Genomic DNA, 22,774 nt, shown 5'->3' with positions numbered 1-22,774 from the left:
CTTCTAAATCCTGTAACTTTTCCTCAGCTAAAGGCCATTGCTTTGTCCATATTGGTTTCTCAGTCAACCATTTTAGCAAGGCTGTTGGTATCTCTGAAGGGACATCAATTGCTTGTTCTTGTACAGCCTGAATGGCTGGTTTTCTCCGTTTGTAATATCTTTTAATATTATTCTCAGAAATATAGGCTCTAGAAGTAGCAGGAATGTTAATTTTGGTATTCCATTGTTGTAATAGGTCACGACCCCATAAATTCATTGTGATATTGGCTACATATGGCTTTAATTTTCCTATTTGTCCCTCTGACCCTATACATTCAACCCATCTCGTGCTCTGCCTTACTCGAGATAGGGTTCCAATTCCCAGGAGCTGAACATTTACATTCTGAAGAGGCCAATACAGATGCCAAGATTCTGGGGTAATGATACTTACATCAGCACCTGTGTCCAGCAGGCCAGTAATAAAAATGCCATTTACACACACTCTCAGTTTAGGTCTTTGATCATTTATAGAAGTTTGCCAAAACACACGTAACTTATCTTTCTGATCATTACTGCTTGTAACAGTAGGCATGGGGCTTCCTAATTGTCCTGATGAGGCACGTTCTCTGCAGAAACTGGATATGACTGAACCATGGTTGCCATGGGGGCCTGTGAGGCCCCCCCTCTCACCTTTCCCGACTGTATCAGGTTGCCTTGTCTATCTCTTGTAGACCTGCATTCATTCGTCCAATGTCTGCCTTTTCCACATCTTCTACATAAACCTGAAGGCTGAGTCCTCCTATTTCTGTTATTTCTAGAAGATGCATTATTATTATTATTTCTGAAAGATGCATTATTATTATTATTTCTGAAAATCCATTGTCTACAATTCCTTTTCATATGACCCATTTTGCCACAATTAAAACATTTGGTATTCTGGTGTCTCCTTTTACCACTGGAAATTGCTTCTTCTACCCATGCTTCAGTGCCATAATTAAATGTATCAACATTGAGTGTATGCAAGACCCATTCTTCCAAAGGCGCTGATCTGAGCTTTAAAGGCCCCAAAATCCTTTTGCGTTCCACATTTGCATTTTCATAAGCCAAAGACTCAATCATTATACGTCTTGCTTCTGGGTCAGATATCCCTATTTGTACAGCCTTAGTTAATCTTTGTAAAAAGTCACTAAAGGGTTCTCTCTGACCCTGTTTAACTCTGACAAATGATTCCATTCTCTGTCCTGGGTCTTGTACCCTGTCCCAAGCCCTTAAGGCTGCTGTAGTACACATGGAGAGTGTGTTTTCATCCAAATTAGCTTGTTCTTGAGGGTCGGAAAAGAGCCCTTCACCTAGAATTTTATCTAGGGAAATGTCAATTCCCTTCGCTTTTTCCTGCTGTTCTAAAAGTCTAGCCTCTTGCCTGAATAAGCATTGCCATTTCAGTTTGCGGTCCACTCTCAAGTACTGCAGAGCTCAGCTGGAGCCAGTCCAAGGGGGTTGCTCTGTTTGTCGTGGCCCAAGATCTTAGCATCTCTTTAACAAAAGAGGCTTGCATCCCAAAAGTCATGACAGCCTGTTCAATTTCCTTGAGGTCATTCATATGGACAGGCTCCCATGTATCCTCCTTGATGACCCTAGGGTTTCTGGAACCAATCACCTTCTCTGTTGTTATTACTGGAAAGGCAGGTAGAGCTGTAGGTAGAGCTTTGTGGAAATTGTCCCGGAGAGATTTACCCACAGATGTAGTTAAAATTTGCCTTTCTACCCTTTGCTCTTCTTCATCAGAATTTAGAAATTCCTCAATCTTTTCGATTCTATTCACCATTGCCTTCTGCAATGTCTGAATCTCCTGTCCAGAATTATGTTCCAAAGCCTTCATTGAGGATTCTAAAGTATGAAGTTTGTCCGTTAGAGATAACATCTCATCTTTGGACATAATTTTTATGGCATAAACCGTGCCTTCTTGTATTGACAATCTTTCCGTCAATCTGTCATAAGCTTTAGACAAAATCCGATTGTCACATTCAGCAGTTTTGATTCTCTCAGTTAATGTTTCATTTCCTACAGAAAGGGGCTGAATCTTGTGGTCCAAATCAGCTGTTCCCTCTTCCATAGTAATGAATTTCTCCTTAATATCAGCCACTAATGTTTCAGTTCCTACAGAAAGGGACTGAACCTTAGGATCCAGATCAGCTGTTCCCTCTTCCATAGTAATGAATTTCTCCTTAACATCAGCCTGGAGAACTTCAAACTGATTCTTGAGAAGATTGTTATCATCCTGGAGAACTTCAAACTGATTCTTGAGAAGATTGTTGTCATTCTCAATTGTTTTTAGCGTTCAATCTCTGCCTTAAGAATCCTGGATTCGTCTCGTAAAGACTTTATCATATTTCTATTATCAAACCATTTGGTGCCAATGAAAACTACGAATCCCAGAAGGATCCATAGATGTGGGGTGATAGACACCTCTTGTAAAATCTCCCACATGGTACAATTAAAAAAACTGTTAAATTCTTGAACAGTAATGTGTTCAGACATTTTATTTATAAAAGAAAATTTTTTTACCTGCAATGATCGGTTCCTGCCAGTGGTGGTCTCTGTGTTTTTGGAGCCTGTCCTAGAACTAGCTCTTGTAGACCAGGCTGGCCTCGAACTCACAGAGATCCGCCTGTCTCTGCCTCCCAAGTGCTGGGATTAAAGGCGTGCACTACCACGGCCTGGCAGGCCTCAAACTCACAGAGATCCGCCTGCCTCTGCTTCCCAAGTGCTGGGATTAAAGGCGTGCGCTACCACGGCCTGGCAGGCCTCAAACTCACAGAGATCCGCCTGCCCTTGCCTCCCAAGTGCTGGTATCAAAAGCGTGTGCCACCACTGCCCGGCCAAGTCATTTTGTATCAGACCAAATCGGCCGCTGTGGCAGCTTTTGTTGCAAAACCGCAGGTACTTGAGCTTCTGCTAATTCAGGCAGTAGGGTTCCGCTGCAAAACTTAGCCAAGGCAGGCAGAATGGGCCTATGTGGCCAAGTATGTCTCGGACTCGGCACTGGGGCCGGAGTCACGAACTGAAAAACAGCACCCGGGAGGGTGCTGTGTTAGCTAGCAGGCTACCCACTTGAGTCGGGGGCAAAATAGCCCGACGGTGGACGCCAAAATGTAGCGGCGTAAACGAATGCAGACAGATTGTAAAAATATATATAGCTTTAATGTAGAAATAGACTTACAGAACCACCATTCCAGCGGAGACCAGGAAAGCAGAAGCTACAGCTCGGAGCACACTAGCCAAATTTATAGGCAGACATTAGCCCGAGGCGAACACGCCCCTTAAGGGGCGGGACTTATCCCTACATAAAGGCATGCACCACCACTGCGGGGCTACTGCTACCCCTTTTAAAGTTGTTCTCTCTATTCTCTCTTTCTCCCCCTCCTTCCCTCCCTCCTTCCCTCCCCTCCCTCTCTCTCTCTCTCTCTCTCTCTCTCTCTCTCTCTCTCTCTCTCTCTCTGGCGTGTGTAGTGTGCCCACAGAAGCCAGAGGAGGGTGTTAGGTCTCCTGGAACTAGGGTTGCAGTTGTGAGCTGCCATATGGGTGCTGAGAATTGAACCTGAACTCGCAGGAGCAGCAGCTAGCGAACCACTCAGCCATCTCTCCAGTCCTGGAGCCTTCTGGTCTGTACATGGGATTTCTTTGTTTGCCTGTGAATGAGTTGTTCGCCATGTCTTTCCCAATGAGGAAAATGGGCTGCTGTGTGTCCACCCAGGCATGCCCTGAGAAATGGGCCCAGTGACCTCTTCTTTGATTCCAATTATGTGTCCACAGACTAGAATTAAACCAGAAAAGGGCCTTGCAGAGGTCTCTAAGCAGCTCAGATACTGGGATGTGTGGCACTTTCTGTCCTTGACCTTCCTTTCCCTCCAACCTTGTTGAGAGACCTTATCCTATAGCCCTTGAATCCACCCTGTGGGCACAGTAGGACACAGACACAAGTCTCAGGGTTAGACTTTATTGGATACAGTGGGTGCTTCTGGTCTTCAACCAGGGGAGAGCAGATTCCACAAGGGGTTTCCAGGGTTCAGGGCAGGAGAACACACTTGGCCTCCAGCCAGCCAGCCCTTCAAGGTGTTGCTGTGGCTTCCTAAGGTCTGAGAAGTCCTGGTAGGGAGGGTGGGGTTTGGAGAGGGTGTTCCATAGGGTCTCCGCTGCTCTGGAATTAAGGTGGTAACTTTTGTAGAATAGATTCTGGAGACGCCAACCTCTTTGGGGCTGTAGACAATCTGGGCCTTAGGGAGGCAGTGACCCATCTTGGTGCCTGAGCTGGAGGCACGGAACATTGGCTGGATTTTAGTGATTGGAGGCCTGCAAACTTGAGGGGCCCGGCCTGGGAGAGTGTGTCCATAACTTGAGCTTCTGGGGTCTGGGTTGTAGGCGGTTGCCTCAGGACGACCTCTCCTTAAGGACTTGCTTCCTGCCGTTTTTTTGGTGGTAGCAAATGCAAGGCTTTGGCCTGGCCCCGAGACAAGTGGAGGCCGAAGCCAATACCTATGCGGAGAGGCCCAGACTCCTGGCCCTGAGCACAGGGCAGTAGTTGAGGGAAGGCAAGAAGCCTTGCCCCCATCTTGTACTTGGGGGTGGGGCAAGACCGGGTGCGGGGCTGGAGGCACTGTAGACAAATGGGATACTCCACGACTGGGGCCTGGCCGGGTGTGGATGTGCCGAGCCGCAGGCGCTGCAGAAGCAGTAGCTGGAGATCTGTTGCAATTCTGCGGCGCCCCACACGGACGGCTAGGGCTTGGGCGAGGGCCATTGGGTCCTTGAACTCTGCAGGGTCCACCTTGCTTGCCTTGCATCCCCCTGCCACCCCAAGGGACCTGGTGTTTTTGGATTGAGGACACTGCCATGTTTGTTTGTTACTGGAAATCCCTCCAGAAGGGGGGCTGGGGCTGGTGGACGTGGCTGTGGAACTATGGATGCCCTGGAGGTGGGGAGGAGACTGGCAAGAGTGAGGAGAGGAATTTTGTACCTGGGAAAGAGAAGAGTGATGGGAAAGAGGAGGGGAGGCGCCCAGCTGGTAGTTGAGGGGAGGGGATGAGTGTTGTGAAGGAAGACAAGGGTAGTTCTGGTGAAAGAAAGTGGGGGAACTCAGGAGGGAGGAAGAGAATGGGAGGGGAACACAATCAGAATTTGAGTTGGAAGAGTAGAAGTGAGGCCCAGGAGAGTGGGGCTGTGGCGGAGAAGAGAAGGAAAAATAGGCTGGCCTGTGAGAAGGCAAAGGTAGGTGGGGAGGAGGGAGGGACTGATGGGGGGAGAGAGATGCTAAGTTGGATGGAGGGGAGTCAGCAAACTGTGAGAGGACCTGAGGGGGACACCCTGGGGGTACTGTGTTCTGTAGCAGCACCTGGTCCTTGTTTTGAGGCAACATTGCCTTGGATCCAGGAAAAAAAGTGGGCGGGGCCACAAGACTAATTAGAGATCTTCCTAGTTGGTGACTGCCTTCTGCCACAGCAGTGTGACCGCTGCCTAGTTTCACTGCAGATGTCAGCAGCAGGCCAAGGGAACACGAAGCCTCTTCTGCTTGTCTCTCGCGTGCTCAGTCCGGAGCCTGCATCTAAGCTTGGCTCTTCACTTTTTCTTAGCCATTCGCTAGAGATGTACAGAAATGGGGAATGAGAGTTGTCCCTTGGGAGCCGAGGGGCAACCCTAACTCTGTGGGTGGAACCAAGAAGACGACCCAGTCTGGAAGACCTGCAGAGAAAAAGACAGAGATCAGGATGTTGGAACGATCGGTCCACTTCTGGACTCTGCTCCAGGCACTCAGTTCCAGTGTGAACTTATCACAACCCTAAATGTGAGGTCTTCGGGTGTAATTCAGCTGGTAGAGCCAGCGCTTGCCTAGCATGCATGAGTCCTGGGGTTGATCTCCAAGAGCACATAAACATGGCATGCTGGCTAAAGCTTGTATCCCCAGCAGGGACACAAGGAGATCAAGACCAACCTGGGTTACAGGCATCTGTCTCAACATAACAGCAAAGACACTAGCTGTTTGTCACCTTTAAGGTCAGAAAACCTGGCGGATGCTTTAGAGAAGGGTAAAGCAGCGGAGCAGATCAGGAGGATGGAGGAAAGGATGGAGATGGGAAAGGAATGGAGATAATAGGCAGTTTTACCAATGTGGATTCCTTCTGCTGTTTCCAAGACACTTCCTCAAAAAGGGAAGAGAAAGCAGAGTCACAAAACAGTCTCCTCTGCCTCCAGCCTCTGACCCCTACACAGACTCTTACCCTGAATTCCACTCCTAGTGGTGCCTCAAGGCCTCTGTCAGGCAGAGCTCTTCTGTGGTGCAGGGTTTTGTCCCTCTATCCCTGACACACAGATTTTGTAAGCATCCTGACTTCCTGGCATGCTGGCTCCCCTGGCCACTTGTCACCCTTCACAGTGGTGTCCCTCTCACTCAACCTGGCCTTGACAGAGGTGATTGTCAGACCCAGTGGCAGCAACAGTAGGGTCAGCAGGTAAATGGCTCCCAGAGACTGAAGCTTTGCCTAAGGGGCGGCATTGCTGCCCCCAGTGGGAGCTGAGGGGCTCATTCCCTGGAAGCGGCTTTCTCTGGTATCAAAAGCCTATGTCACAGAGGTCAGATAATGACATCATAGATTCTGTCCCCCCTCCCCCCCATGCTCCAGATCTCTCTCTCTCTCCTCTCTCTCTCTCTCTCTCTCTCTCTCCTCTCTCTCCTCTCTCTCTCTCTCTCTCTCTCTCTCTCTCTCTCTCTCTCTCTCCCCTCCTCTCCTCTTCTCCTCTCCTCCTCTCCTCTCCTCCTCTCCTCTCTCTCTAAGACAGGGTTTCTTTGTGAAGCCTTGGCTATCCTAGAACTCGCTCTGTAGACCAGGCTGGCCTTAAACTCACAAAGATCCGTCTGTCTTTGCCTCCCAAGTACTGGGATTAAAGGTGTAGCGGCGTAAACGAATGCAGACAGATTGTAAAAATATATATAGTTTTAATGTAGAAATAGACTTACAGAACCACCGTTCCCGCGGAGACCAGGAAAGCAGAAGCGACAGCTTGGTGCAAGCTCACCAAATTTATAGGCAGACATTAGCCCGAGGCGAACACGCCCCCTAAGGGGCGGGACTTATCCCTACAGGTAGGGAGAACTTGCAAACTACTTATAGTTTCTTAAATTCCAGGAGCACAAAATAATAGGATAATGACTTTCAAACTGCCCCATGTTCAAAGTAAGCCATTGCTTCACCCAGGTCATTCAACTGGCCCTCGGTAGCCAAGATGACATTTTGGAGCCTGAGACCACGTCTCCCGTGCATCAGCCTCTACTCCCCATGCTCTTTTAGCAGTGTGCTGGCACCTGTCCCTCTGCTGGCCCAGGCAGCCTGCAGGACAGATTTACCAGCATCGATGGCCAACCCAACACTAAATCTGTACCAGCCCAGTCTGTGCGGCCTGCTGGCTTCCTTGTTTGAATGTGAGGGATCCCTTTATTTTCCCTGTAGACTCTTGACTGTGCAAATTAGCTCCAGAGACAGGGTTGGCTCGCTCTCTGTCAGTACTGGAGTCACCTCTTACAAGCCCGGAAGTGAAGGGAGTTAATTTCCTTTCCTCTTTTCTCAGAAGCCCATAGACTGTGCAAAAAGAGCAGCATGAACTTTTTGCCCTTGGTGTTTTCCAACCCTGTCTCCCTGCATCTCTCTTGGGATGGCCTCCTTGCCTTGAAGGTCACTCTCTCCCCTCTTTGGACAGTCCCTAGCTTCAGGCTCTTCAGCTGAAAAGACAAAGGATTTTTCTGCAAACTTCAGACCTATAGACTTGCAGGTGCTGACAGATCCACACCAGTGATAGTTTCCTTTCCCCACCTCTGCCTCCATCTCCATCCTGGTAAGAGCGTCATGAACTCTTCAGGGGAGTATTTACTGGACGCAAGGCGAATAAAGCGTGGCTGCATTATTTCTTAGGTGCTAACAAGACCCATCACAGATAGAATGTATTTGTACATAAATTAGTGATGTTAGGAAACAACTGTGGTCAGGAACCTTTTAGGCCCTCTGACACAGGCAAAAAAAGGAAAGAAAAGAAAGTCCACCATGGTCTTATCTTTTGCATGATGCTGGGAACTAAACGAGAAAAAAAGGAAAAACAAAACCATGAATTTTTATTTGCCACTAGCCCTATGGCAAGTTCATGTACTGTTAAGTAAGGTGTGAAAAACACTTGAAATAATGAATTAATTTTTTAAATATGTGTGTATGACTCTGCCTTGAGTGCCTATCACATGTGTGCAAGTGCTCAGGGGGCCCAGAAGTGAGCTCCTGGAGCTGGAGTGACTGGGAGGCCATCATGGGAGGCCCTGCGTGGGCCGTTTTCCAGCACTGCAAACGCTTTTAACCATGGAGCTATCTCTCCAGCCCTTCAGGTCATGAACTCTAAACCTCCCCTTCTGAAACCACGTTCCTTTTTGTCTGTGAAGGAGAGACAAGAGTCATGTTTACTGAACATCTGTGTATTGAATGTGACAGCTGGCATTGCTTGTGTGTGTGTGTGTGTGTGTTGTGTGTGTATACACATGCGCATGTGGGAACATGTGTGTACGCATGTGTGGAGGCCAGATGTTGATTGAGCGATGCTGGCTAGCCAGTGAGGCGTGGGGATCCTCCTGTCTCCGTGCTCCTAGTGGTGGGGTAAGAGACACCACCAATTTGCTTGTTTTTTTTTGTTTTGTTTTGTTTTGGTTTTGTTTGTTTGTTTTTTTGGTTTTTCGAGACAGGGTTTCTCTGTGGCTTTGGAGCCTGTCCTGGAACTAGCTCTTGTAGACCAGGCTGGTCTCGAACTCACAGAGATCCGCCTGCCTCTGCCTCCCGGGTGCTGGGATTAAAGGCGTGCACCACCATCGCCCGGCTTGCTTGGTTTTTTACTTAGGTTCTGGGGATCCAAACTCAGGTCCTTGTGTCTGCATAGCAGGCATGTTACTGACCTGGTTCTGTCCTCAGCCCACAGCGAGCTTCTTGATGTTCTAGAGTGGTGGGCATTAGAGTTCCTAGTAAATGAGGACACTCAGGCCGAAGGGAATGCAGCTGCTTAAGGGCCCAATGGCTATCTGGACGCGGCTTGGCTCTGAGATGAAGCTTCAACCCTGCCTTTGACTCAGTCCATGAGCAGAGAGGCAAAGGTTGTTCTTGGCTTTGGTGTCTACTGGCTCTCACCACAATCAGGTTGCATAACATAACCACAAAGCAGGTGGCAGATGTCAGCATTTATTTCTGCTCGGGAGTCCGTGGCTTGGCCTGACTGTTTTGCTGATCCAGGCTGCACTCGGCTGATCTCAGCTGTGCTTCCTCAAGCATCTGCAGTCAACTGCGGGGTCAGATGGGGGTGATCCAGTATGGCTGGAGTTGGGTCAGCTCATCTCCTCCCACAGTTAGCCTTGGTCTGTTGATAGCATTCCCAGAGCTGAGACAAACTTTTATCCAGCGTGTTTGTGCTAAAGCCAGGCCCTTCATCACCAGCCCTCAGACTAGCTCCCCTCACCCAGCTCTGAGAGTCTCTGGCTGACTCTGTGTTTTGCTGACGGAGCCAGGACTCTCTTGCCTTATCTCAGCTCCCTGTAATGACCTCTATTTTCTTTGCTATGATGAAATACCTTCGACTGGGCATCTTACAAAAAAGAAAGGTGCATTTAACTCATTACTGGAGTGATATGGCATTGGTGTCATTGTGGCTTTGATGAGGACAAATAGCAGAAAGTTATAGGGCAGAAGGCTTTAGGCCAAGTGAGAGCTAAAATGGAGATCAGATAGCGGGGCAGGAAGCTAAAGGGAGACATGAGGCCAATGGACATCCTACAAGAATGACATTCGTTACTTTGGTGGCACACGTTAATAACCCCAGACCCTCCTACTAGATCCTGCCTCTTAATGCATGGCGGCAATCTTCTAAACATTTAAACTATATCCAAACTGTGCCTCTTTTTGGTGCAAGCACTCATGGTTTCAGAGTGGAGAGGGTTAAAAGAAAAAGCCATTTGCAAAGACTCTGGGTCTTACCAGATCGACACAGGAAGCAATGTCATACTTGGAGGTGACACATGAGCTGGGGGGTGAGGAGGGAGGAGGGAGTGTGGTTTCGGGGACAGAAAGGACATTTGGGTTCTTGGAGGACAAGGGTGGACAAGACAGTCCCAGAAAAGTAAGTGAGAACTGAATGGAAGCAGAAACACGTCTAGAAAAAAACATAGAAAATCAGAGAGGAAGGGACAAACCATCATCCCCAGACACTGGGCTCCCCTTGGACCATATTCATCCTGCTGCTGTTTGGGACCAAGGACTTGCTCAGGCCTCTCTCTCCACCAAATAATTCATGAGCCTCCACTATGACAGTACAATTCTCTCCACGTGCATCCCCTAAAGCTGCTAGTATAGGAAGGATGAAAACCCATCTTTTCCTGTTGAATGAGGCCACTAGATGGGGGTTCTATTGTTATCTCATATTAATAGTTCTGTTTCAGAGTTCCAGGCTTAAAGAGGGTCTCAGCCCAATATAAGAAAGGGCCACATACTGGTGAGAATCAGAATTCATGGTGCAAAACCCAGGCAATGGGGTGTGTTTCTGCTCTTGAAAGGCAGGGCGATTCAAGCCATGCTTTAAGTCACTTTTACTTCAAGGAGGGCATTATTAAGGGGTTGAAAAGGGAGGCTCTGAGTCTGCTGACTGTCAACCTCAGCAAAGAGGGGTCACTGAACTTTTATGAACTGTAAACAGGAATCCGTACCTCTGCTTTACCTTCCTCTAAAACATGTGGAAAGAAAGTTCGATGGGGCATCTTGGTACTAACTTTGGTACTAACTTTGATTATGCTGGTTCTTATTTTTTCTGGGTTCCTCATTTTCCTTATGAAAGTGACAGCCTCTGACCAGACAAGGACCCCAAAGATCTATGACTATGGCAAAGACCAGGCTACAGGAGGTAAAAAGATGTTCAGGTGACCAGGTATGGTAGCTCATGCCTAGAATCCCAGCACTCATGTGTTAGAGGCAGGAGGGTTGCCACAAGTTCAAGAAGAGCCTCGATGAAACAGCAATCTCTGTGCCAGTCAAGACTACATGTATCTTGTATTAAGCAAAGCAAATAAGTGTTCAGAGGCTTTGGAGAAACTAAAGGCACTGAACCTATGGGATAAATGATGAGTCTAGGAGAAATGTGGTACCCGAATGACCTCACCCAACTGTACGTGCCTCCAAAGCCAGTCAGACACTGCCTTACACACACACACACACATACACACACACACACACACACACACACACACACACACACACACGCACACACCACACCACACACCTCCTGATGTCTTCCACAGATACAAATTGTCTCTGGCTTGATAAATCCCGACTCAGGTCTCCGACCACAATTCCTGCACATTGCCCAGGGTGACCAGTGGGCACAGCTAAAGACCTGAGTATCAGAGGACAACTGAGACCACATAATTCTAGAAGAAGCTCCCTTCCAAAGCAAGTAAGACTTGGCCATCTAGGGAGTTGAGATGGAGCCATGTGGAAAGAGAATCAGTCAGGAGAGAACTGATCTCTCCCTCCTGGTTAAGAGGAATCAGCTATGGGAAGTATCACATCCCAGGCTATTCAGTGTCTTATCTTATTAATCTCCTTGATACACCAAAGGCAGCAAATCAAGTGGTGACCAGGTAAGAGGCAAGTTGACCTGTTGAGATGTGAGAGTTGGCTTGTGCCTGGACCAGAGCCTCCACTAGAAACAAATGGTTAATACCCCAGTCTATCACTGCGCCTGCATCTGTAGATAGGTAGCTGCCTGCTGTTCTTTCCTGTTAGTCACAGGTTATGGACAGATCCGTGGATTCTTGTCTGTCCAAAATTTACCAAGCTGAATCAGCGGGATTCCTTCTGGGAAGAGGAAACAGGCCTGGTGGCAGGGGCAGGTCACCTCGTGGTAGATAAACAGACGGCTATCCCCATCTCTGAGCTGGAGAGGAGCTTTTGAATGTCCTTATGCTCCACATAAGGAAGGTGGGGACAGTCACAGATGGCTGGAAGCTGCCTGGATTCACACCAGCCTCATTAGCATGGAGTTCATTCATTGACTCAGCTATGTTCTCTCTGCTTTTTTTTTTTCTTAAAGAGAAACGGATCCAGGTAGTCAGGATGCCATTGACCCACCTTCCAGTGTGAAATTCCCTTCGGACTGGCCAGCATTCGGCTGTAGCAAGACTCCATCAACACTGCCTGTGAACACCTGCTGTTATTTGGGGTCTCTGACACATTCCTCAGTTGTAGGGAGACACTTGGCACTTTCCTAGCCACTCAGAAATGGGTACATATTGACTGTAGAGTTTAATAACAATACCGGAACCATTTACAGGCTACTTGTGTCTCTGGGGATAGCTGGGGCTGGCGCTTGTTTTAAGAATACTGAGGTTCTAGACAACAATGAAGACCCTAAGAGAGACATACATGGATCTTATCTACATGGGAAGTAGAAAAAGACAAGATCTCCTGAGTAAACTGGGAGCATGGGAACCATGGGAGAGGGTTGAAGGGGAAGGGAGAGGAAGAGAGAGGAGCAGAAAAAAATGTAGAGCTCAATAAAAATCAATTTTAAAAAAGAGTAACAACAACAACAAAAGAATACTGAGGTTCACAACCTCACGCCACCTGTCATTCCATCTGTTGACTTTTTCTAGACTTTCAAAGGTAAAACTATCCCATTCTCTTTCTGAGCAACTGACTTTGCTTTTTATTTGCTTATTATAATATACTATTTTAATTGATTCTTTGAGAATTTGATGTGTCCATGCGATGTATTTTGACCATGTACTTCTGTCTCCCCACTTCCAGATGCCCTCTTTCCCATCTCTCTCCTGACTGCATGGCCTCATTTTCTATAGCTCACTGAGTCCAACCAGTGCTGCCCATATGTACATGAGTGAAGGGCCACAACTTATCATACCGCTAAAGAAAATGATCTCTTTTTAAAACTTTTATTTATTTATTTTTTAAAGAGTTATTTATTTATTATGTATACAGCATTCTGCCTGCATCTATCCCTACAGATCAGAAGAGGGCTTCATATCTCATTATAGATGGTTGTGAGCCACCATGTGGTGGGTGGGAATTGAACTCAGGATGTCTGGAAGAGCAGCTAGTGCTCTTAACCTCTGAGCCATCTCTCCAGCCCTATTTATTTATTTTTACAACCAGACAACTGCTTCCTCCTCCTTCCTCACCTCCCAGTCCTCCCCTATCACCTCCCCTCTGCACCCCCCATCCACTCCTCCTCCATTTCTGTTCAGAGATGTGCAGGCCTCCCGTAGATATCAACCAAACACGGCATATCAAGTTGAAGATTGGACAAGGCAACTCAGTATGAGAAAAAGGGTCCCAGGAGCTAGCACAAGTGTCAGAGACAGCCCCTGCTCTCACTGTTAGGGAGTCCCACAAGAGGACCAAGCTACACAGCTGTCACATATATGCAGATGGCCTAGGTCAGTCCCATGTAGGCTCCCTGGCTGTTGGTTCAGTCTCTGTGAGCTCCTATAAACCAGGTTAGCTGGTTCTGTGGATTTTCTCATGGTGTCCTTGATCCCTGTGGCTCCCACAGTCCTTCCTCCCTCTCTTCTGCTGGATTCTCTGAACTCTACCTAACATTTGGCTCTGGGTCTCTGCATCTGCTCCCATCAGTTGCTGGATGAAGTCTCTCTTACGACAATTGGGCTAGTCACTAATCTATGAGTGTAGCAGAATATCATTAGGGATCATTTCATTGCCTTTATTTTTTCTTGGCGGCCATCAACTGCCAAACATCAATAGCGTCTCAGCTTGGGATGGGGCTTGAGAGCCCTTCTTCCAGCCTGGCTTGAGCTTATGTGGACACTTATAGCTTCTGTGAGCTCAGGAGGACAGTGGTCTTCTTGTGTCCAGAGACACTGTTTTGCCCCAGTCTTCCCCAAGTTCTGGCTCTTAGAATGTTCCTGCTCCCTCTTCTGCTATTTCTTAACCCTCGGGTGGGACGGTTGCAATATAGATGTCCCACTTATGGCTGAGCACTCCCCAAATACCTGTTCTCCACACCTGGACCAGTCACTGACCAGCTGACTTTGTGAGTGGAACTCATGAGTTGCCAACTTCCAGCTGTTGGTACTCTGAACAAGTTCAATCCGGTTATTTCATTACTTGGGCCTGCTTGACTTGGCATACATTTAATGGAACATGGTCTCTGCCGGTCTGTATTCTGGTGACTTCAGAAAGCCATTGGAAGAGCATAGGAAGAAAGTATCGATCCGTTATTTCTTGGCAGTGCTGAACATTTTAAGCATTTGATATTTTTCTAAGTATATAAATCTAATATCTATCTCATCTGTCTGTATCTTACCAAATACAATCTGACAAACCAAGGTGGACTTTTCCCACATGGTGTAATCGCCCTACTAAAAACACAAATAGAGGCTTCTCTGAAGGGTAATCAATATCGGTATAAAAATTGAGGGCTTCAGGACTAATCCAGAGGCGGGCGAGTTGACAGAGGACCCCAGCCAATGTTTACAGAAGCTATTTGCTCAGATTTTATCAGGCGATAATTGGGCATCCCTATTTATTAAGAATCCTCCAGATGAAGGCTCCACCCCCAGGAGGCTGGGACAGGACTGGGGTGTGAGGACCTGAAGTGGCCATGAGTAGCCAGGCGCATTGTTTCCCACATCTCAGAAGAAGCTGTCCGGAGTGTAATAGCGCAGCACTCCACAGGGTCTCTGGAGAGGACTAAACATTGCCCTGCACGGAGGCCCCTCCCCTTGCAACAGGAGCTGTTCCCTGGAAGGGAGGGAGGAAGCTTGGCCTCAGGACCATCACTCTCATTGTCTAGGTGTCCTCTTATTTCCTTTTCCTGGTGGTTGCTGGAGTAACCCAGTGAGTGGAGACTGGCACTGTGAGCTCTTCTTATTTGGCTCAGAAATACAGGCCCTGAAGGGTTAAGCTCTCTGGGGTCCCAAGTCTTAGAAATGGGAGTCAAGACTTGAATCCAGGTACCTCTAGCCGCAGAGCTTCCATGCAGCAGCTGCTTCGGAAAATTTTAGAAAGCAAGTAATTCAGACTGAGGCATGTGGACCACTGGGGACAGCATCACCTAGGAGCTAATGAAGAATGCGGACCCTCAACCCACCCCAACCCTGGCTGCACCCACATCTGTTTGTAAAATGCTCTTCAGATGCCTCCTGCATGCCGTAACGTTCAGGATCACTTTGATAGATGCCCTGAAATATGGCACGAGAGTCTCAACATGTGCTTATGATAGCCAGACAGGAACCCACATAATCCAACAAGCCGTGAGAACTTGGTGGGGTGTGCAGGGGTGGGACTGAGCAAGGGAGTGTGCATGGGGAATCCATCCAAGGGTGGCAGGCAGTCTCAGTCACTGCTGCCTGAAATCACATCGCCAGGGAGCCTCCCTTCATGAGAAAAACCCTAAAGCCTCCAAGAAAAATGTACTTGTGTGGATATATTTACTTTTGAAAGATAATATGGTTCGTTTTCTTTGTTTCTTCTTCATTTCTTCCTTCCTTCCTTCTCTCTCTCTCTCTCTCTCTCTCTCTCTCTCTCTCTCTCTCTCTCTGTCTCTCTCTTTCTCTCCTCTTTCTCCTATTTTTTTCTTCTTAATGAGAGGACAAACCAGGAAGAAATTATTTACCCAAACTGACAGGCCCCAGCAGTTTTCCCAGCAGAGGTCCCTCTGTTCCTGCAGCCCTTAGAAGGTACACATCTTGTTTACTTCAGGAGTGAGTCCTCTTTGTTTCTGTATGGTACATAGACAGCATCTGTGAGTTTGGTGAGAGAAGCTTTAGTTTCCAGAGTATTTTCCCTATGAGTGTCGTCCTTGAGTTAAACCCTCTTCAAGTGCATTCCAGCTGCTATGGTAAAATATCATGAGCTGTATTATAACAACTGCGGTTCATTTTCTCAGGAGACTGGAAAGGAAAAAGAAATCAAGGGACTGCTTTCTGGTTCACAGATGATAGTATCGCCGTGCATCCTCACACGTTTGGAAGGCATCCACAAGCGCTCCTATAAGAGCACTAGCCGCAAAGCCTCGTGAACTAGCTACCTCCCCCAAGCCCCACCCTTCTAATGTTGACCTTGACTAGGATCTCAGCATGTGAATTTAGTAAGGGTATATAAGCATCTACATAACAGCAGATCCCAAGCTCTTCAAGAATGTTCCACAAGCAGGAATGCCTAGACGAAGGTCTAGGCACATTTGCCCATGAGTACTCTGAGATGTGCAGAAAGGTATCTGCTCACCACTGAGCATCTGTGGTTCCCATCCCGGGAGTCAGGTACCCAGTGGAATTTAACTGTAGAGGAGGCTGCCCAACCTCGTCTTTCCTGCCCTTCCCCACGTAACACTGTTGAGGCTATGCAACACCCCCAGGAAGCTTAAGACTCTCTCAAGTCATGTTAACCCGTGTTTTCGTGTCTCAACACAGTGGCTGAATGAATTGCATTATTTAGCCCTTATAATCACTTTTCTGAAAGCTGTGTGTGCTGCTTAGTTTTATATCAACTGCATACAAGCTGAAATTGTCTGAAAGGAGGGAACCTCAATTGAGAAAACTGCCTCCATAAGAGTTGTCTGCAAGGCATCTTTTTTATTACTAATTAATGGGAGAGAGCTCAGCCCATTGTAGATGGTACCATCCCTGGGTTGGGAGTTCTGGGTGCTATAAGAAAACAGGGTGAGCAAGCCATGAGGACTAAGCCAGTAAGCAGCACCCCTCCATGGCCTCTGCACCATCTCCTGCCTCCACCTTTCCACCTGCTTGACTTCCTGTCCTCGCGGCTTTTGATGATGAACTGTTACAGGGAACTCTTAGTGGAATAAAACCCTTTCCTTCCCAAGCTGCTTTTGGTCATGGCATTTCATCACAGCAGTAGAACACTGCCTAGGACAAATTGGCATCAGGAGTGGGGTGTTGCTGTAACAGACCTTACCATGTTGATTTGGGGAGATGCCATCGTGGGAGGACTTTGGAACTTCAGGCTAGAAAAGTCATTGAGTGCTGAGAGCTCAGTGAGATGCTCTTCAGAAACTTGGACGATCATAATGTTGAGAACAGTGCAGACAATGGAGGCCTGGTTCTGGAAGTTTCAGTAGGAAGAACTTAATTCCCTGAGTCAAGATGCCTTTTTTCACCACTGTGCCAAGTAGAACCTATATGCCTGCTCCAAAGAGTCAGTTAGGAATGTCAGACACGATTGGTCCCGGCCTGCTAAGAAGTTGCAGACTAAGGGAGAGGTGCTGCTGGCTAAAATAATGTCCTGGTCACATACGTCATTCACATGTAGCTTCTCACGTCTACTATATCAAAGCGTATGGCAATAGAGATATTTAGGACCCTAAAGGCTGTCGTTGCATCTTTGGCTTATTTCCTACCCCTCCACTCACACAAACACACACCTGTTTTCCTGTTCTGGCTTCACTTTAAAGTGGCCAAAATAGAGCTGGCTGAACTGACTTTCCCGTGATTTTTGTATGATTGGTTTTGCTATTTGAATGTCTGGATGGACAGGATTTGGGTCAGGATGCTTTCGTCTGTCGCCTTGTGTTTCATCCTGTTAACAACTTTTGGGGTTGCGTGAATTGAAGCCTTGCTTGTGTGTTGGGGGGGGCTTTTAACTTCAGAAGTGATTTCGGCTTAGCAGAGAACAGCTGCAGAGGGTGAACGTGCAAAGGGCACCCCCTTGCCAACTGACTCTCCCCCTAATGCAGGGCTGCCCCACCTTCTTCACCACAACTGGTTCTGGGGGTGGGGTGGGGGCAAGGGAAGAAGAGAGAGAGGGAGAGGGAGGGAGGGGGAGGGGGTGATTGCTAACTGAGGCCTCCCATCACCAAGATGAACTAGGTAGGTTTGCTATTGACAGCTGAGCAATCCACACAATAAAACCTAACAGTTTCCATCCCCTATACGATGTTGTCAATGTTTTCAATGGATCACCTTCCGGCTGGGTTCTCACACTACCACTGACCCCGTTCCCTTTTCTTTTCTCTCCCTCAAGCGTGCAAACGCAAGGAGCAAGAACCCAACAAAGACAGGAACAACTCCCAGAAGAAATCCCGCCTGGTGTTCACGGACCTCCAACGCCGAACGCTCTTCGCCATTTTCAAGGAGAACAAGCGTCCTTCGAAGGAAATGCAGATCACCATCTCCCAGCAACTGGGGCTGGAGCTGACCACGGTCAGTAACTTCTTCATGAACGCCCGGCGCCGCAGCCTGGAGAAATGGCAAGATGACCTAAGCACGGGGGGCTCCTCCTCCACCTCCAGCACTTGTACCAAAGCATGATCCAAGGATTTTCACCTGGGCACAAGTCACCTCCAAATGAGGACAACAGATACCAAAAAAAAAAAAAAAAAAAACCAAAATACCAAAAAAAAAAAAATCACAGACATCAGTTTCTTAGCTGGGGCCCTTCACTGGTGACTTGAAAGCACAATTCTCTTGAAACGTCTCTTCTAGCTGTAATCATAGGCCAGGTGTTCATTGTGTTCGCTTTTGTTTTAAATGGCTACGGAGTCTAAGTGCGCGCTGAAAACGAATCTCTCTGAACCAGACAGTGTCCTCTGAGCATGCTAGGCATCCCAGAGATCCAAATGGGGCCTTCTTGGAGCGAGTTCACCACAGCAGGGTGTCAGCCAAGCTCAGCATGGCTGTAAGCGTCAACAGTCATTGGGGCCCCCGTCTATCTCTTGCGTCCGTCCGTTGCCCACGGGTAATAGTGGGAATTTGGCCTGAGTAAAGACACAGCGTAGGATTCCAAGACTCTACGTGATGAAAAGAATTCAACAACAAGAAAGACCTCATTTGCTTCCCAAGTGCTTAGCGTCTTTATATCACAATATACTAAAATTCTCAGCCATAACATTACAAAAAAAAATCAGAATGGTGATTACTGAGCACAAGTTTTAAATATGAAAATCAATAAAAATCCAAGGACCTGTTTTTTTCCAACTCAGGCATTTTTTCACTGGATAGTTTAGAAAGTTTTAGGTTGATTAATTTACAATGTTCCTTTTCCTTACCTCCTGGAAATCTCATGTGGTCTTTTGGATCCGTCGGGAGAAAAAAATAAAAGTCAGTTCACTTGAGCTCAAAGTATCAAGCACAACGAAGATAAAACACATAAGGAAGGTTCTGGTTTCAATGCATCCAGTTTGACAAGGCGGTTTAGATCTGCCTTGCTGTTGTGAAGTCATTAGGAAATCATTGGAAATATGGCTTCAAGCACACTTTGCAGTTTGTTACAAATTCTATTTGTCCATAAGGCAGATGCACACTCAGGAGGCCAAGTTAACTGTTACAGTACAGGAGCAAATGCATCGTTTAAAAAGATGTAGATTTTTTTTTAGATCATTACCATGCCCTTGATTTCCTAGTCACCGGTTCCTCCTCAGTGCGTTACGACTACCATGCTGTTCATTCTCATTCTTGCTGATTTATGTTGTTCTCCATCCCATCCCATGAGTTGGGATGCTTCTGTTGTTTTCTAGAAAGAAACAGTTCAATAAGCCACATCCTGTCGTCTCTTCCTAACTCTCTTCCATTGTTGATTCATCCTTGTAAAACAGCTGACTGAATCTGGAAAGAACACAGCACACCAAAGAAGCAGAATACTGCAAACCAAAGACATTTATTACCTGCCATTTTCTAGCCTACAAATACTGTGATTACTTTTAGAGATCAGAACACCTCTGTAACTCCGAGTGGCATTCGGCTCTTGTCTTGGGCTCACCCTCTGGCTGAGCAACCCAGCTATGCCAATGACATTCGCCAGGCATCCAGGCGGTGGCTTCACCAAGCCAGCTCTGGTTGTCACTTTCTCATAGCGAGTGGAAGAGGACCCACAGAACTCTGGGAGGTTACAAAGGTCACTATGTGCATATTTACCAGTGAATGGCCCCAGGTGGGCACCGTGAGGTGTTCCAAGCAAGCCAAACGCTGCAATGACTCTTTACAGACACTTAAGACTGACTTTTGTATGAATTACTTAATTGAAACCAAAGAATCTTTTTTCTGCACCTACTTCTGCAACAAACAGAACTGTCCCATTAAACTGAGTAAATGATCCCATCAGTCACCGGAAACCACCACCAACAAGAAAAGCACGCTAAAATAAAAACAAAAAGGAAAAAAACACCGAAGACACACTGTGTTCAAACAGGCCTCTTGGGACATTTTTTTTTTTTGGAAGCAGATTTGAAAGGGTTGAGACAAGAATCAGAACACAGAAGAGCCTCAGTGGCCGCTGCTTCATTTGACAACTCACTCGGTAATCTTAAAGCTGAAGATTGTCTTTAATTTGTGCCTATGCAGTTTTTTCAAAAGAACATGGAACAGAGCAACAGAAACCTCAACAGCTACAATACCAAAGACGAGGATTCTCACACCTTTTGTCTCAGTTCGTTACCTTCTTTTGCCCGGCTAAAAATACTAATAGCGTCATTGATCTGTACAAAGGTAATTGATTTTGTTTCTTTAAGCAACGAAAGGAAAGGGTCATTCATTTGATTTCATTGATTCCCTTTAGTTTTGTCTTATGGTTTTTTACTCAGCATGGAATCCCCCCAAAAGGTTCCATGGACCCCAAATTTGAGATGTTGGGATACTGAATGCTGTTCCCCTCTCTCTTCAACAGAGTCTGGGATATACTATTGTCGCTTGAATGTTTGTTGCTTAACCCTTAGACTTGGTTGCTTCTATGTTCAGTGTCTCATCATTAGGGGAAGGGAGGGGAGCAAGGGTCAGGGGTAGGAGTCTTGGTGATACGTCCTCTCCAGAGCCACAGAACCAAAGAATTTATAGAGAAATTTACAACCTCCTCTTCATGTGATTGCCACATATTAACAGGGCTTCATTTGGGGATGGGGAAACATGTAAAAAGAATTGCCAGTTTCTACTTTTCTATTAGCTTTTTAAAAAAATCAGCTGTAAAGTTGCATTTCTGAAGAAAGATATAAATATATATATATATTAAATGTATGAGTACATATATAGACCAACCTGCATTGGTGACAACCCAACGTTTTCCTGTCAACATGCCATCTTTTTGTCATATGTTCCATTTTCTCAGTATTGGGTTCACAACTGTTCTCATGTCTCATACCATTCCAGAGTTAATTTGCCACTATGGTTGTCTGGCAGTATTCGTATTTCTATGTCAATTTATGGGAAAAGTTGAAAGTCACATTTAAGTATTATTACATGTAACCTGCTGATGAATGGATTCATGATATAAATGAGTTTTATTTGCATCTAGTCATCTCTATTCTATGCTTCAACCATGTTAAGCAAGGTTTCTCCACCAGGTTAGCTCAGAGCTACTGTGGCTGGCAGTTCGAGGAATGCTTAGTGGTCCATTCCCACCCACTGTGGAGTAGAACTTCCAGAAATCCACCTTCCACTAGGTGCCCCATCCATCAGGGTAGTCTAGATTCTTCATAGTGAGCAGAGCCACCAGGGACTTCTCATGGGGAAGTCCAGCGCCTATTGCAATAGGTTGACCAGGTGTCCTTAGGGTAGTAATTACCAATTTGTATTGAGAAGCTTGACTGCAACCATAGCTCCCACTGGGGTGGAACAGGGTCATTGGGGGTGGGGGGGGAACATAGCTCAGCCCTGGAGAAAAGACATATGGCAGATTGTGAGGAGATCCCAGATTCCCATCCCTGGGGAGCCACATTATCTGCTCTGCCCCCTCCTTCCGTGCCCAGTGTGGCCTATTCTGTGTATGACCATCATTTCTAGAGCTCTGTGTGATGTCTATAGTCTGTCCTGCCTGGAGAATGTTTCTTTCACCCTTCCCTTGTTTCCCTTTATCTCCTGCTTGTATTCCATGGGCCCTTGGTCAAATGACCAAGAGAAATGCATATTTCTTCCAGAGGTTGCTCCCATTTCAGCTTGTCCAGGTGAATTTTAGCTTGGGCAAACACTAAATGGACCCTGGGATGTGTGCCCACTGGGAACGGTGGTTCTGATGGAATGTAGGCTGAGGAACCAAGCACCTTGTTTTGGTTGGTGACTGACACACGAAGTAACAGCATTTGGGTCTCTACATCCTTGGAAGATGGTGACATGAAGACAAAAAGTAAGAAAAATGTCTCACCTATCTCAGATAATATCAAAGAGAATGCTTGCTTTAAGAAGTTATTTGTACACACACATATGTATATGTATATGTGTCTGTATACATATGTGTCAAAATTTTAAGCCCTACAAAGTATAATTTTGCTAGCTGGCTAGCTGGAAGAAAAAAAAAGTGCTATACTGAAAGGTTATAGAATTTGACCCAGTGTTTTTTTCCCAAAGCTTTTACGTTTTTATTTTAAATTAATAGTTTCAGATAAAATAACCATTGGATAAAGTATAGAGTCAAAATCCTCAACTCAAGGAAAGTTCCAGACTGCCTCAGCCATCAGCAACAGCTGGACACTATGCAGTAATAGTTCACAACCCAATTTCACATTCTTGGGGTGACAGAAACCCAAATGCTCTATGTTTGTGGGTGAAACGAGTCTTTCTTTAAGCCTCTGCGTAACTAAACTTGTGTTTTCTTTTGTTTTCAGTGTGATTTTAGTGGATGGAGATTCAATTCCTTCATTACCAGAATTCTTTTAAAGGAGAGTCAATATATTTCTTTTTTTTTAAAGGACAATAACAACAATAATAAAAATTTGATTCCATTATTTAAAAAAAATTCCCCACAGTATTATAGAGCAT

At 46.5% G+C, this 22,774-nt stretch overlaps 2 protein-coding genes across 2 annotated transcripts in view; one reads left to right on the top strand and one right to left on the bottom strand.

Moving 5' to 3' along the window:
• Onecut2 (one cut homeobox 2) overlaps positions 1-18,449 on the top strand; it is a 60,381-nt gene extending 41,932 nt beyond the window's left edge. The window contains exon 2 of the mRNA XM_075968483.1: positions 18,057-18,449. Coding sequence (XP_075824598.1) covers positions 18,057-18,343 — 287 coding nt within the window. The 3' untranslated portion in view covers positions 18,344-18,449. The remainder of the gene's footprint in view (positions 1-18,056) is intronic.
• LOC142848623 (proline-rich protein 30-like) lies at positions 4,110-5,496 on the bottom strand. The gene has a single exon (XM_075970826.1). It carries the CDS (start codon positions 5,390-5,392, stop codon positions 4,424-4,426), a length of 969 nt encoding a protein of 322 aa, XP_075826941.1. The 5' UTR covers positions 5,393-5,496; the 3' UTR covers positions 4,110-4,423.
• Positions 18,450-22,774: the final 4,325 nt, after the last annotated feature.

This window comes from Microtus pennsylvanicus, chromosome 4, assembly GCF_037038515.1.
Source record: "Microtus pennsylvanicus isolate mMicPen1 chromosome 4, mMicPen1.hap1, whole genome shotgun sequence".
Classification (NCBI taxonomy): Eukaryota; Metazoa; Chordata; class Mammalia; order Rodentia; family Cricetidae; genus Microtus; species Microtus pennsylvanicus.
This window is presented reverse-complemented; position numbering and strand designations above follow the sequence as displayed.